The following is a 13849-nucleotide window of genomic DNA, read 5'->3' on the forward strand; positions in this document are numbered from 1 at the left end:
ACAACATCTTCTCAAATTCACAATCTATTTTTCCACTTATGTACATGATAGTCCTGTCTATCTTTAGCTCTTATGTTCAACTTTGTTGTCCTTGTGCTGTTTAAGTACACTTAGAGCAATGTTAAAAGTCAAATTCCTTTTCTGTACAACATACTTGGCCATTAAAGTTAGTGGTGAAATGCTCTTTGCTGTCCTTTGCTCAGACTTTATCTGTTTTCTACCAAGTCAAATAAAGCACTATTTTATAGTATGATCTATGAGTGAAATGTAGCCCATAAGGCTTATCTTATTAGAAAATAGCCTTTCGTCAACCAAGCTAGTGAAAACTGGATGTAAATGTACAGTGTGGCAGAATATCTCGATAAAGTAGAACTACTTTAGACTCTTGTAGTGATTTTCATGTAGTACTATGAATATAGTATATAAAGTGAACTTACTATACTTCAGTAGCGTGAAAGCTCACTTGTTATTATGTTCAACCACCACTGGGCTGGTATCACTGCCAGCTCATTCCTTTACTGTCAGCTCCTAACCATGAACTTGATTCTCAGTTAGGACTTACCGTCTTAATTGATATTACCTATGGGTTGATAATGCAATCAATATTTAGCAATAAAGTATTGTTACCCTCAAATTCTCCCCCAAATTCAGTCAAAGATGAGTGTAATACCTACCGTGGTTAAAAACTGAAGTAAATGTTTGAGTGTTGGTGCCACGCTAGCAGACAGCTAGCTCGAGGGATGACAATGTCAGCAGACTCACCTATTGGGGAAAGACTGAAATAGCTAAAGAGTAGCTAAGGTTAGCATGCTAAAATACTAAACTAAGAAAGTAAACATGGTAAACATTTCCTTCTAAACATTAGCAGGTTAATGTTGTCATTGTGCATGGTAGCAAACTTATTAGCCGTTAGCTGACAGTAGCTTTCCACTGCCTTACAACCTCACAGAGCTATAAGCGTGGCTGAAGACATGACACTCCAGGCTGCAACTACAGCCAACAACATGATGATTGTATTTTCTATTGGAAATAAATCCTATTAAAGCTAATGAGGTCAGTAAAGAATGTTTATAAGGTCATTTATACAATTTTATCACATCCAGTGTAACAGTGCTACATAACAGACATTTGTTACAGTAAACACTATGTGATTTGCCTTACAAATCGTAGAGACATGTAGTACCTGACTGTTAATATTAGCTAACCTCATGGATGATTATGATTTCATACCATGATATTTTATATAGTTTTACATAGCTGGACCTCTCTATTTATGTGTATTTCTTGTTGAAAAAGTTCTGTGAACATGACTAACATGCAAATTGGTATTAAAAGCCAGTTACAACATTAGAAGAGCTTGAGATCAGAAGTTTGCCTGGTAGCCCAGCAGATATCCATCATTGTACATGTAAATCTGCTTGTCAGTGGGGTTATAGCTCAGACTGGCCACTCCTTTAGCTACCTTCTCCAGTGGCAGTGCAAGTGAGTTGTCCTCTTTTCCTGTTGCCGTGTCGAAGGCGTAGAACACCTCCTCATGGTAATCGTCCACGTAACGAGTGGCATACAACACACCGCACACCATGAAAGCATTGCTCACTGCCTTTTTGAACTGCCTCGTCTCCCACGTCTGTGTGACATTGAGGGTCTGAGCCTCGCTGTCCCAAACTAGCCGGCTCACTACGAGATTACCATGGTTACCAACAGTGGCATAGAGGGCCCATAATCCTGTCTCATCTGCCTCTATGTCCACATCACTGTTGTCACGGCAGGCATAGTAACAATACGGGAACTTGTTGCTGTAACCCACGCCGTTGCCTGGAAGTGTCACCCGTTTAACAGTGTTGCTCGTCAGGTCGTAGCGGCAGACGTCTGCAGAGCTGTAGCAGTGATAGTACAGCGCTTCACCATATAGAACAGCACTGGGACCCTCAATGCTGTCGGTGTGACTGTAAGATGAAGCGATGGTAAAGTCCCTGTACTTGGTAGATTGCATGAAGTCATCGTAGCTTTGGAACACACGCAGAGAGTTGCCCCATTTGTGGCTGCTGTACAGAGGCTGAACCCAGTAACTGTTCCTCTGTTCTTCACTGTCCACCTGGGCCTGTTTGCCCCACGAACCAGAGACGTAGGTTTTACCAAGGGGACTGACCTTAGTCACGACAGGCTCACTAATGCTGGTGATCAGGCCCTTGAGGCAGTGCGTGCCCTGGCCTGGAAACAGAGAGAGATGAGAGGGTTACTGCTTATTGATATTTAATTCTAGCTTTCTATAGATTAAAGGGTTTTCTTCATGTTTTCCTTAAGGGTGCAGTTAATGATTGTGGAGAAAGTTAGTTGACCGTGGTAGCAGTCGCTGGCACCACCATTTTAATGTTTAAATAACAGGAGAAAATGGAAGCCCTTTTTTCTACTCCACCTTTTTTGTAGTCATGTGGTTCCTCCATAAAATGCTACACCACAGTTTGAGAACTGCTGTTTTAAGAAGTGGCAGGTAGTTTGATACAAAATTTACTTGTTCAGTCGTTTGTACAATATAGAAGGAGTTGAAGTTCTAATTTTGAGGACAGCCTTTTGAAGATGGTTGCCTCCATTGACCATTTGAAGATGTAATTTGTAAGAAATGGTCAGAGTTGAATCAAAGGTGGGGAAAGAACTATATGGAGCAGCATAACTGCTTAGTTCTGGCCACTATACTCTGTGATACAGCTATCTTTGGCTGTAGCGACTAACTGCCACTAGCAAGAAGCTCAGCTAGCCGTGGAGCGGTCAAAAGTGAGTCAGGTAGACTGACTGTGTCTCAATTCAGGGGCTGCAGCCTTCAAGGACGCGGCCTTTGCAGCCCACGAAGGCCGGGTCCTTCGGAGAGACCTTGAAGGCCTCATCCACCGTTGTTAAATGGGACGGTCTAGCCGTCGGAGTATTTCCTGGTTGGCCACCGGATGTTCCTGCCCTTACCCTTACGTCACGATTGTGAATGAAGAGATGCATTAAAGTCTATTTTGGTTCAAATCTATCAAACGTGTACATTTATTTGTGTTTGTACAAAAATGTATGACAAAATCTAAATTGAATCATCAACATTACAAAATAAACATTAACCCATTGGTGAATAACAACTATATTTACCATAGCATTACCAGCGTCACATATTTTAACTGAAAGTTAAAATTTGGAGGTTTTATAGTCCCTTGAAGTTTAACATATCTGGCGTTGGATGTTCAAATGACTAAAAACCGAGTATAACCCCATTACTTAAATTTGAATGTCATGTCTGCTCCACTTGATGTCGCCATTTTCTCTTGCGTCCTCTTCTGCTTTGGGACTGAGCAGTGGTGCGCAAAGGATCTTGGGATATGGGAGGCTGCAAAGGATAGTTGCGGTGCGTCCTCTGAAAAGAGGGAAGGGCGGGCTGCATTTGTGGGCTGCATTTGAAGGAGCCTTCGAATTGGGACAGCCTTCGCGCTGCGTTGTGACATGATTGGCCTTCAAATGTGCCCTTCGAGGGCTGCAGCCCCTGAATTGAGAGACAGCCACTGACTGAACATAGCCTCTGAGACAAAAGGAGGCCAGTTTGATGATGGGGGATACTGTACAAAAATGATTTACTTCAGCTCTGACCAGCAGTATGACTCTGGGGACAGGAGAGGCATGCAGTGGCAGAGGAGCGAGAGAGCACTGGGCACCAGCAGTTGGCTAAAATGGCATGTAGAGCCAGAATATTTTCACTTCTTACTCTGTGAATTGAAGACTTATTTTGACCAAACCAGAGGTGATTGTGGAAAGTCAAACCAAGACTGTTTTGGTTTTATTTTGTTGAAGCTGTGTCTGAATGTAGTGTGTTTTACGTTGTGTGAACAAGTTCATTAAGTTTGCCTTAGTTCAGTGAAAGAGAGAAACCTGAATTCTGAAGGTGTATGGTTTTCTGTTGAGTGAGGAAAATAGATGTTAAAATTGTCATTTTGTGAGAGAGCGAACTCGCCGCTTTTACATCTCACAGCTGAAACTATGGGGGCTATCACCTCTTGTGGTACAAAGTGGTATTACAAGACAGGACAGTCCAGGGCTAGCTGGTTAGCACGCTAACCTCAGTAAACATTTCTGTGACACAGTACGTCTTTGACATAACATCTACTGGATTTCCACTGAACTTGAATGGAGGATAGGTCTCGGCCCAGAAAAGAGCCCAAAACTTTTGCTTTGGATCTGGATCAATGGACAGATCCAGGACTTTTCTTTCATGTTCTTTAACTGGTGTTTTTGATATTTTGGTTAAAGTCTCGAGGGAATAATGCATGGATCATGATGAAAGAAATGTGGCATATTTAGCTGGATGCTGTCTATGAGACTGTTCACATTTGGCATCAATATCAGTCTTGAGCGATCTGATCACAAGTGGACAGCTCTAAGTAAAGACGGGAACACTTCCAACATGCGTTGAAGACGCATCTGAGCTCTGATAACTCAGACCACATTCGGTAAGCAGTGTGTACGGACATGTGTCCACGGCCATAAAGCCTGTTTTTCGTAAAGTGTTCAACCTCCCAGCAGCTGTTTCAACGCACTGGTTCAACTGATTTCACCATTTACAGCAAATATATTAATGAATATAACATGTTGATGGTAAACATGACAAATACAGTCAACAGTCACTAATATAGGCTACTTCTTTTTTGTCTGTGGAGTGGGTCACCAGACTCCATTTTAAATGCTGTCTACAACATTTCTTAAAAATTTCCTACTTCTTAATTCCACAAACATTATACATGGAGACATTTCTTTCTTTGTGTAAAAAGCGTATCCATTTGTCCCAGTGATGTAGGTGTATATTTGCATATAGAGCGGGGAAGTGAGATCCAATCACAAGCGGTCACTCAAGACCCATGTCGAGTCGTATTTAATGCCAGGTGTGATGATAAACGGACAGATGATAAAACCAAATGTGAACAGCTTCTATAAGTGAGTACAACTTGATGTGGATCCAGATAAAAATCCAGATCTGGTGGATTTCATTTCGTTTTATTTGCTATTGGATCAGGCTTGACTGAATTAAAGGAGACTGTTGGGCCTTGGCCAGTCTGGTTTTTTGTTTTTTTTAAACAAAAATTCCGGCAATATCTTACATATAGCCTCTTTAATGGTTCAACATATTGTGATTTTTCAGTTTTTTAGTGGACAAATATGTAAAGCCTAATCAATCAGTGTCTTTACTTTAGTGTCTGACTGAATTCTCCTCGTTCTTCATGCTGTAGTTTTTTTGCAATGAATTATAGTCTCTCTCTCTCTCTCTCTCTCTCTCTCTCTCACACACACACACACACACACACACACACACACACACACACCATACTTACTTCTGAAGTCTTTGGGGATTGACTTGCAGGACTCAGCGCCATTCTTCAGGTAGCGCAGTCTCTCTTTGACAGTCTTGATATTTATCAAGTCCCACATTTGCATCCTGCCTACGTCTTTACGCAGTTTGCCCACCTAACACACACACACACACACACGCACACACACACACACACACACACACACACACACACATAAAACATTGTATACAGTTAATAAATGCACACATGGTAACCCATAATATTAACTTAATAAATTATTTTTTCTCTTAATATCACAAAATATCACTTGATATTCTATATTTAACTACTGTCTGCTCATGACATGACATGAGGCCTGTCCTGAATGGTTGGAAACCTTCGAAAATGTATTTGTTAATCGAATTCTAAATCATCAATTGATTTCTGCACACATTTTTTTTAAACATGGTAGTTTATTGTTAAGTCGCATTCCAAGGACCTACTAGCTCAAACTGCCAGTATCTGACACCCTGGAAATGAGAGTCAACAATCAACTCATTTTATCTAGAACCTTTATCAAGGCGTCATCACATTTACATAACAACAATAACAAAATGATCTTTTTCTGCTCTAACACCATCATGGTAATTTACATCCTCATTTTAAACAAGGATCTTCATTTGAGTGTGGCTCCATTTATTCTGATGAATGATTTGATTCAAATTGAGTTTTTTTCTTCTTTTTTAATTTATGGTTGATGTCATAAAATATGTAAAATATACTTTTAAATGTAAAAAAAAAATGACATCTGGTCCAGCCATACTAGACAATATTAGCATAACATACTGTATTTTCCTTTGTATCTAAATTTTGCTGGTGCAGCAACCTCATTGAGTTTCCCAGTAGAGTTTAGTGTAACTTCATGTGACTCATGTAGGCTGTTGCAATACCACTTAAGGAATCATGTCAGTGTCTTTACTGTATGTGCTGCTGTACCTCTTTGGAGAGTTTACGTGTTTGGGTGTTGTTCAGCTGGCTGTGGACGGTATCAACATCTGTCTCCAGCTGGGCGAGCTCCTGGCCCAGCAGGCGCACAGACAGGTCCGTGTACACCCCCCGGTTGTGCAGGTACTGGTGAGGCTCCAGTCGGGCCGTCAGGTTCTCAACCAGAGCGTTGAACTGAGGGAGAAGCTGGCTGGACAAAGTCACCTGCAAGAAAACACAGACCGAAAGTCCTGAAAAATGTTATGTGCTTTCTGGATTTCATGTTCAACTTAATATATTCTGAAATCTTATTTTCATTGGGTACCATCATGGAAGTCATGCTGATATTAATCATAAAAAAACACAATTGTTAAATCCAGTCAAAATGTCACATTAAAATGTATGCATCATACCAACGTTAGTATGTACAGTATGGCTCCTACAATGTATCTATATCATACATCAAGTCAGAGGTGGAATTGGGCTGGACCGGACTCTCACCTGCTCCTGTAGCGTGGTCAGAGATTCTCCACAGGTCTCAACCTGCTGCAGCACGGCCTCATACTTCACAGCAGGGAACAACCACATGGTGGAGTTCACCGGGCACACACATGAGCCATTCTTCTTCTGGCCTGATGAACGCTGAGCCCGGCCGTCACCCTGCTGTCACACATGGATATAAATGGTGTATTGAAGAGATTTACAATGATGGTATAAAGTCTGCACTATAAAAAAAGACAAAATAAAGAATGTCTGAATGTCTAATGTCTGAATAAAAGTGGAAGATTTAAAACTTTAATCTTTCACTTTTATTCTTAGTTTCTAAGCGTAATATATCAAGTGTTACTCACTGATGGCAGCAGCAGCAGCAGCAGGAGCAACAGCAGCATGTTTAGAGCTGGAGACATGAAAGTGGACTGAAGAGGACAGAAGCTGTTTGAGCTGAAATCACCACTCCTCTTCTCTTTTCTCTTTTAAAGTCGATCACAACAAAAATACCTTTTCCTGACTTGCCTGTCATCACTGATGGGTCGACACAGCTGTAAAACAACTCATGTGGATGTGAAACTAAAAATGTCAAACTATGCAATTTCACAGCAGTTAGTTAATCAGAAGTTCCCCATATTCCCCCCTTATGTATTATGCAAAAGATATTTCCCCTTTGCACTCTTGCACTCATCTCACTTCTGTCTTCCGACCACCTAAATTAATTAAATTAATCAAATCAAAAGTCCACAGAAGAGGAGTTGTGCATGAAAATCTAATAAAAATTAACAGCAACTCTGCAATCTCAAAACAAGACAAGAGAATTAAATGCGGACTCCTAAATATCAGATCCCTGTCATCGAAAGCTGTACTAGTAAATGACTTAATTTCAGACTGTAATATTGATTTATTCTGTCTTACTGAAACCTGGCTGCATCCTGAAGAATATGTCAGCCTGAATGAATCCACTCCACCCAGTCACATTAATACTCACATTCCTCGAGGCTCCGGCCGAGGAGGTGGTGTTGCAGCTATTTATGACTTAAGTCTGTCAATCAATCCTAAACCTAAATTAAATTATAACTCATTTGAAAGCCTTGTTCTGAGTCTTTCACATCCAACGTGGAAAACTTTACAGCCAGTTCTATTTGTTGTAGTGTATCGAGCACCTGGTCCTTACTCAGAATTTTTATCTGAATTCTCTGAGTTTTTATCAAGTCTAGTCCTCAAATCAGATAAAGTAATTATTGTAGGTGATTTTAATATTCATGTGGATGTCGTTAATGATAGCCTTAGTACTGCATTTATCTCATTATTAGAGTCTATTGGCTTCTCTCAGTGTGTACATAAACCAACTCACTGTTTTGACCACACCCTTGACCTTGTTCTAGCTTATGGTATCGAGATTGAAAATCTAACAGTTTCTCCACAGAATCCTCTTTTATCAGACCATCACTTAATAACTTTTGAAGTTCTATTACTGGACTACACACCATTAGGCAAAAACTCCTTCACTAGATGTCTATCTGATAGTGCTGTAGCTAAATTTAAGGAAATTATACCGCTGGCACTAAACTCAATGCCATGTCTTAATATAATAGAGGACTCCTCCGCTAACCTCAGTTCCTCACAAATCGTTCATCTTGTTGATAGCACTGCAGGCTCATTGCGAACAACACTGGACTCTATTGCCCCCCTGAAAAGGAAACCTATAAAGCACAGGAGGTTAGCACCCTGGTATAACTCGGATACCCGCAAATTGAAGCAAACATCACGGAAATTTGAAAGGAAATGGCGTTCCACCAACTTGGAAGAATCCCGCTTAGCCTGGAAAGATAGCCTTAAAATATATAGGAAGGCCCTCCGCAATGCCAGAGCAAGCTATTACTCGTCATTAATAGAGGAAAACAAAAACAACACCAGGTTTCTTTTCAGCACTGTAGCCAGGCTGACAGAAAGTCACAGCTCTACTGAACCATGTATTCCTACAACGCTCAGTAGTAATGACTTCATGAGCTTCTTTAATGATAAAATTTTAACTATTAGAGACAAAATCCATCATCGCTTGCCCTCAACTGGCACTATTGTATCTTTAAACACAGGAACCTCAGAAACAGTTGTAAATTCTGACTTATATTTAGACTGCTTCTCTCCCATCCACCTCCACCAACTAACTTCGATGGTTTCTTCATCTAGACCAACAACTTGTCTCCTAGACCCCATCCCAACTAGGTTGCTGAAAGAAACTTTACCTTTAATTAGCACATCTTTACTAGAAATGATCAACCTGTCTCTATTAACAGGATACGTACCACAATCCTTTAAACTAGCTGTAATTAGACCGCTCCTTAAAAAGCCTAATCTTGATCCAGAAGCTTTAGCCAACTATAGACCTATATCCAACCTCCCTTTCCTCTCCAAGATCCTTGAGAAAGCAGTCGCCAACCAGCTATGTGACTTTCTTCATAACAATAGTTTATATGAGGATTTTCAATCAGGTTTTAGAGCACATCATAGCACAGAGACGGCACTGGTGAAAGTTACAAATGACCTCCTAATCGCTTCTGACAAAGGACTTGTCTCTGTCCTGGTCTTACTAGATCTTAGTGCTGCATTTGATACCATTGATCATCACATTCTACTACAGAGACTGGAACACTTAATTGGCATTAAAGGACCCGCATTAAACTGGTTTAAGTCCTATTTATCGGATCGATTTCAGTTTGTACATGTTAATGATGAGTCATCCCTGTATACCAAGGTTAGTCATGGTGTTCCTCAAGGCTCCGTGCTTGGACCCATACTATTCACCTTATATATGCTCCCTCTAGGAAATATAATTCGGAAACATTCCATAAACTTTCATTGTTATGCAGATGATACACAGTTATACCTATCAATAAAGCCAAATGAAACTAATCAGCTTACTAAACTCCATGCATGTCTCAAGGACATTAAGACCTGGATGACCTGCAATTTTCTGCTGTTAAACTCAGATAAAACCGAAGTTATAGTACTTGGTCCTAAACACCTTAGAGATGCATTATCTAATGATATAGCGAGTTTGGATGGCATTAACTTGGCCTCCAGCACCACCGTCAGGAATCTGGGAGTTATCTTTGATCAAGATTTGTCCTTCAACTCCCACATAAAACAAATTTCAAGGTCTGCATTTTTTCATCTACGTAACATTGCAAAAATCAGGCCCATCCTGTCTCAAAAAGACGCAGAAAAGCTAGTCCATGCATTTACTTCCAGACTGGACTATTGTAATTCTCTATTATCAGGCTGCCCTAACAAGTCTCTAAAGAGTCTCCGGCTGGTCCAGAATGCTGCAGCACGTGTACTGACAGGAACTAAGAAAAGAGATCATATTACTCCTGTATTGGCCTCTCTGCACTGGCTCCCTGTAAAATCAAGAATAGAGTTTAAAATCCTTCTCCTCACTTACAAAGCTGTTAATGGTCAGGCACCATCATATCTCCAGGAGCTCATATTACCCTATCACCCAACTAGAGCATTACGCTCCCAGAACGCAGGATTACTTGTAGTTCCTAAAGTCTCCAAAAGTAGAATGGGAGCCAGAGCCTTCAGCTATCAAGCTCCTCTTCTGTGGAACCATCTTCCTGTTTTGGTCCGGGAGGCGGACACCCTCTCTACCTTTAAGAGTAGACTTAAGACCTTCCTCTTCGATAGAGCTTATAGTTAGGGCTGGGCCAGGACAGGCCCAGGACTGTCCTGGACCAGCTCTTAGTTATGCTGCTATAGGCCTAGTCCGGGGGACAATGACACACTGAGCTTCTCTCTCCTCCCCTCTCCTCTCCTCTCCATCTGTATACATTATGCCTGTATACATGCCCCATCTCTGCATGTCACTGACTTACTTCTTCCCCGGAGTCCTTGTGCTTTCTAGTCCTACAGGCTCCCATGGATCCTGGCCGCGCCCGGGTCGTGGATCGTAGATGCGCCCACTGCTATGGCCCTGCCTGATCGTGGATGCGCCCACTGCTATGGCCCTGCCTGATCGTGGATGCGCCTACTGCCATGACCCTGCCTGACACCCACCACTACTGTCGCTAATATTAGTCACATCTCTGTTACATACGTTCCACTACTATTATCGTAATGCATTACTACATACCATCCTTACCATTAATCACTACTACTGTTATCACTAGTAATCACATTTCCATGTGCATTTCATCATTATTGCTGTAATACATCTTTATGTACTTTCACTCCTGTCAACCATCGCTTATAATTGAATACATTGTGATCTCGTTGATCTGCTCTGTACATGCGACATCTATTGCACGTCTGTCCGTCCTGGGAGAGGGATCCCTCCTCTGTGGCTCTCCCTGAGGTTTCTTCCGCATTTTTTTTCCCTGTTAAAAGGGCCTTTTTTTGGGGCAAGTTTTTCCTCACTCGAATCGAGGGTCGAAGGACAGAGGGTGTCGTCTCTGTACAGATTGTAAAGCCCTCTGAGGCAAACTGTGATTTGTGAATTTGGGCTATACAAATAAAATTTGATTTGATTTGATTTGATTTGATTTTTTTCCCAGATTTTAGACAGACGGAAATATTCATTTATTAATGTGACAATGACATTCATCAACCAGTAGTGAGACAGTGTATTGAAGTCTTTCGTTTTAATTCATGTTATTAGGAGTTAATAGGTGTAAGCGGTTGATGACGTGTTGATTTGCTTATTAGCTGTCACCAGGGGCAGCAGCTATTCTTTCTGAGCCTTGTTCTTCAAATGTGGCCTCACTAATTCAGGCTAACATGCTGTTATTAGGCTAAAATGTTTCTGTTTTCTCCGAGGAAAACTAACTTTGTAGCAACATTGTTCATTAGGATGAGAAAAGTGTGTGCCGGGAAATGAGGAAAAAAAACAAAAAACCCACAAGAACCACAACAGCCTGAGTAATGTCAGAAGCAAAGTAGAACCCATGCGCACGGTAAAGATGGACATAAGGTAAGACATAAAGTTTTGTTCCAACAACTTGTAAGTTAACGTTGATTTGTTAATAAAAATCAATGACAAATGGGTCGAGCTACCTTCACTGAATAATGTCAGCCTGTCCTTTGTACACTACACCTGTAACTGACTCGCTTCAGCATGATATCATACGTTTTTATCAATAGTAATGATACAGCAGTAAAAATCGTACTCATTCATTGTTACTTCTGGATGAAAAACTTCTTCGAGTTTCTAAAATGATGGGTCTAGATTTCATGCTGGCATACATCTAAAACTATGGGTCTGGAACTGCAGTATCTACAGCTAATCCTGGATGACCCTCTGCAGCTCTTCAGGGGCTATGTAGTAGTTGCCTACCTACGAACTGAGCGTTGTCTGACCATTATTAATATGGCACTACATTTGTCCAATTACACACTGTGTTGTCTTATTGAACCATCATAGGTTCATGTTGGTTGTATTTAATTTGGTATAATTATTACAGTGTTATTTGACAGTATGGGTAAAATAGAATCTAATCAAAATATTCTGAATCTGATTCTTGCAGAGCGTTTGATTTCTAATTTCATGATCTTCTAAAATAATTTGTGTAGTGTATAAAGATCTCCTATTTGGTTTCTAATTAGAGTATTAGTCAGTATAATAATGTCTCAGTACAGCATATTTTAGGTCTAATAGGGCATTACATGTGATTTCTAATTAAAGCATGACTTAGGTGTATGGTTTGTGTTTAGGATATGGGGTTTTTATTTACAGTCTAATAAAGGACATATTACAATTAAACGACTACACAAATAACATTTTAATCCATCAGTAGTTGTTGAAACATTTCACTCAAAAACAAAGATTGTGAGGCTCATGGTGGCAAGTGGAAGCTGAAAGGTCAGGGCATCACCACAGTCATTAGGATTCATCCTTTAAGGACCATAAATGTCTACAAATGTCATGGCAATTCATCATTAATTTAAATTAATTAAGCTTATTAGCAGATTTTAACCTACTTATTTTCATCTACAGTCTACAATCACTCAGGATTTCTTGTGTGGATATTTTGTGCAGAGTGGTCACTTTCTATTCCTGTTTCTTGTTATAACAGATAGCACCGAAGGTTGACCTATGAACTGGTATCTGAGAGCAACACTGGTTTCTGATGAGGCACTGCTATATAGAGAAATATACATATAAATATTTTGTCAAATACATTTAAAACAAATCTAAAATCTGATCAAAGATGAATTCACTTTTCAGATAAGCAATAATATATACAATTCATAACTATTTTAAGTGCTCTTTCATTATATATGGTACCATACAGTACAGCATTATACAAGTGCTACTTGAACATTGATTGAGTTTATATATAATTGTTTTCTCTTATTTAAAATTAGAGCTATATTTTACTAATACGATAAACATGTAGTTAAAATCTGATATTGTGACAGCCTTATCATTAAAATTAGATGATATTAATATTTAAAGATTTTTATTTATTTTTTTATTTTTTTATTTTGTTATGTCCATAGCAATTTCTTCACTGTAATTACCTTGAAAAAACAACTACCAGTGGGATTCTCTTTGCACAACATAAACATGCATTATTTATGAACATCAGTTGTGTTTATGTTGTTTTAACTTGAAATTAAATGCGTGTGGAAACCCATAAGGAGTTTCAGTCAGGTGGGATACTGCTGATTTTTCCCCCTTAAAAGTCATATTTAAATTCATGGAGTTGAGAAAACAATAACAGTGCGATGTCAAGCAGCCTACCGTAAAAAAATTTTTTTTAGACATTTTGCAGCTAATGTCACATTGTAGCATTAACATGTGGATGAAGAGCTTGCTCAATGTATATATTGATACTGATTTTTAAAAAATTAATATTACAATATTTTCAAAAAATACATTATTATCCTGTTTGACATTTTGACTGGTGTCATCACTAATTGAGAATTAAAACACTTGCAAAATAAGATTTTAGTCAACACTTTTGACCTGTTTTAATTTTTGGTCAACTTGAAAACCTTATTTGTCACCGAGCCTGCTGCTTGGGGTTTCTTGGAAATCGAGCTCTTCTGTTTTTCAGTCA

General features: G+C 39.7%; 1 protein-coding gene across 2 annotated transcripts; it reads right to left on the minus strand.

Annotated features, from left to right (window-relative positions):
* Window positions 1-1083: 1083 nt before the first annotated feature.
* On the minus strand, window positions 1084-7240 carry LOC311263900 (olfactomedin-like). 2 transcript variants are annotated; one of them, XM_084364263.1, is made up of 5 exons: window positions 7145-7240; window positions 6795-6953; window positions 6306-6518; window positions 5352-5484; window positions 1084-2211 (listed from the first exon to the last, which is right to left on the minus strand). In XM_084364263.1, exons 1-5 carry the CDS (start codon window positions 7199-7201, stop codon window positions 1364-1366), a joined length of 1410 nt encoding a protein of 469 aa, XP_084220389.1. In that variant the 5' UTR covers window positions 7202-7240; the 3' UTR covers window positions 1084-1363. The 2 variants fall into 2 exon arrangements, with proteins under 2 accessions (XP_084220389.1, XP_084220388.1); XM_084364262.1 differs by having other exon boundaries at window positions 6795-6956.
* Window positions 7241-13849: the final 6609 nt, after the last annotated feature.

The sequence above is a fragment of the Pagrus pagrus genome (genome assembly GCF_965226575.1).
Source record: "Pagrus pagrus genome assembly, chromosome: 10".
In the NCBI taxonomy this organism is placed as follows: domain Eukaryota; kingdom Metazoa; phylum Chordata; class Actinopteri; order Spariformes; family Sparidae; genus Pagrus; species Pagrus pagrus.

Excerpts from the sequence above, each read along its gene's own strand:
- LOC311263900 (XM_084364262.1), bottom strand. The coding sequence starts at position 7,201 with ATGTCTCCAGCTCTAAACATGCTGCTGTTGCTCCTGCTGCTGCTGCTG. Across the intron at positions 6,957-7,144 it reads TGCTGCTGCTGCTGCCATCA|CAGGGTGACGGCCGGGCTCA; the intron begins GTGAGTAACACT and ends CATGTGTGACAG. Across the intron at positions 6,519-6,794 it reads TGACCACGCTACAGGAGCAG|GTGACTTTGTCCAGCCAGCT; the intron begins GTGAGAGTCCGG and ends GTTTTCTTGCAG.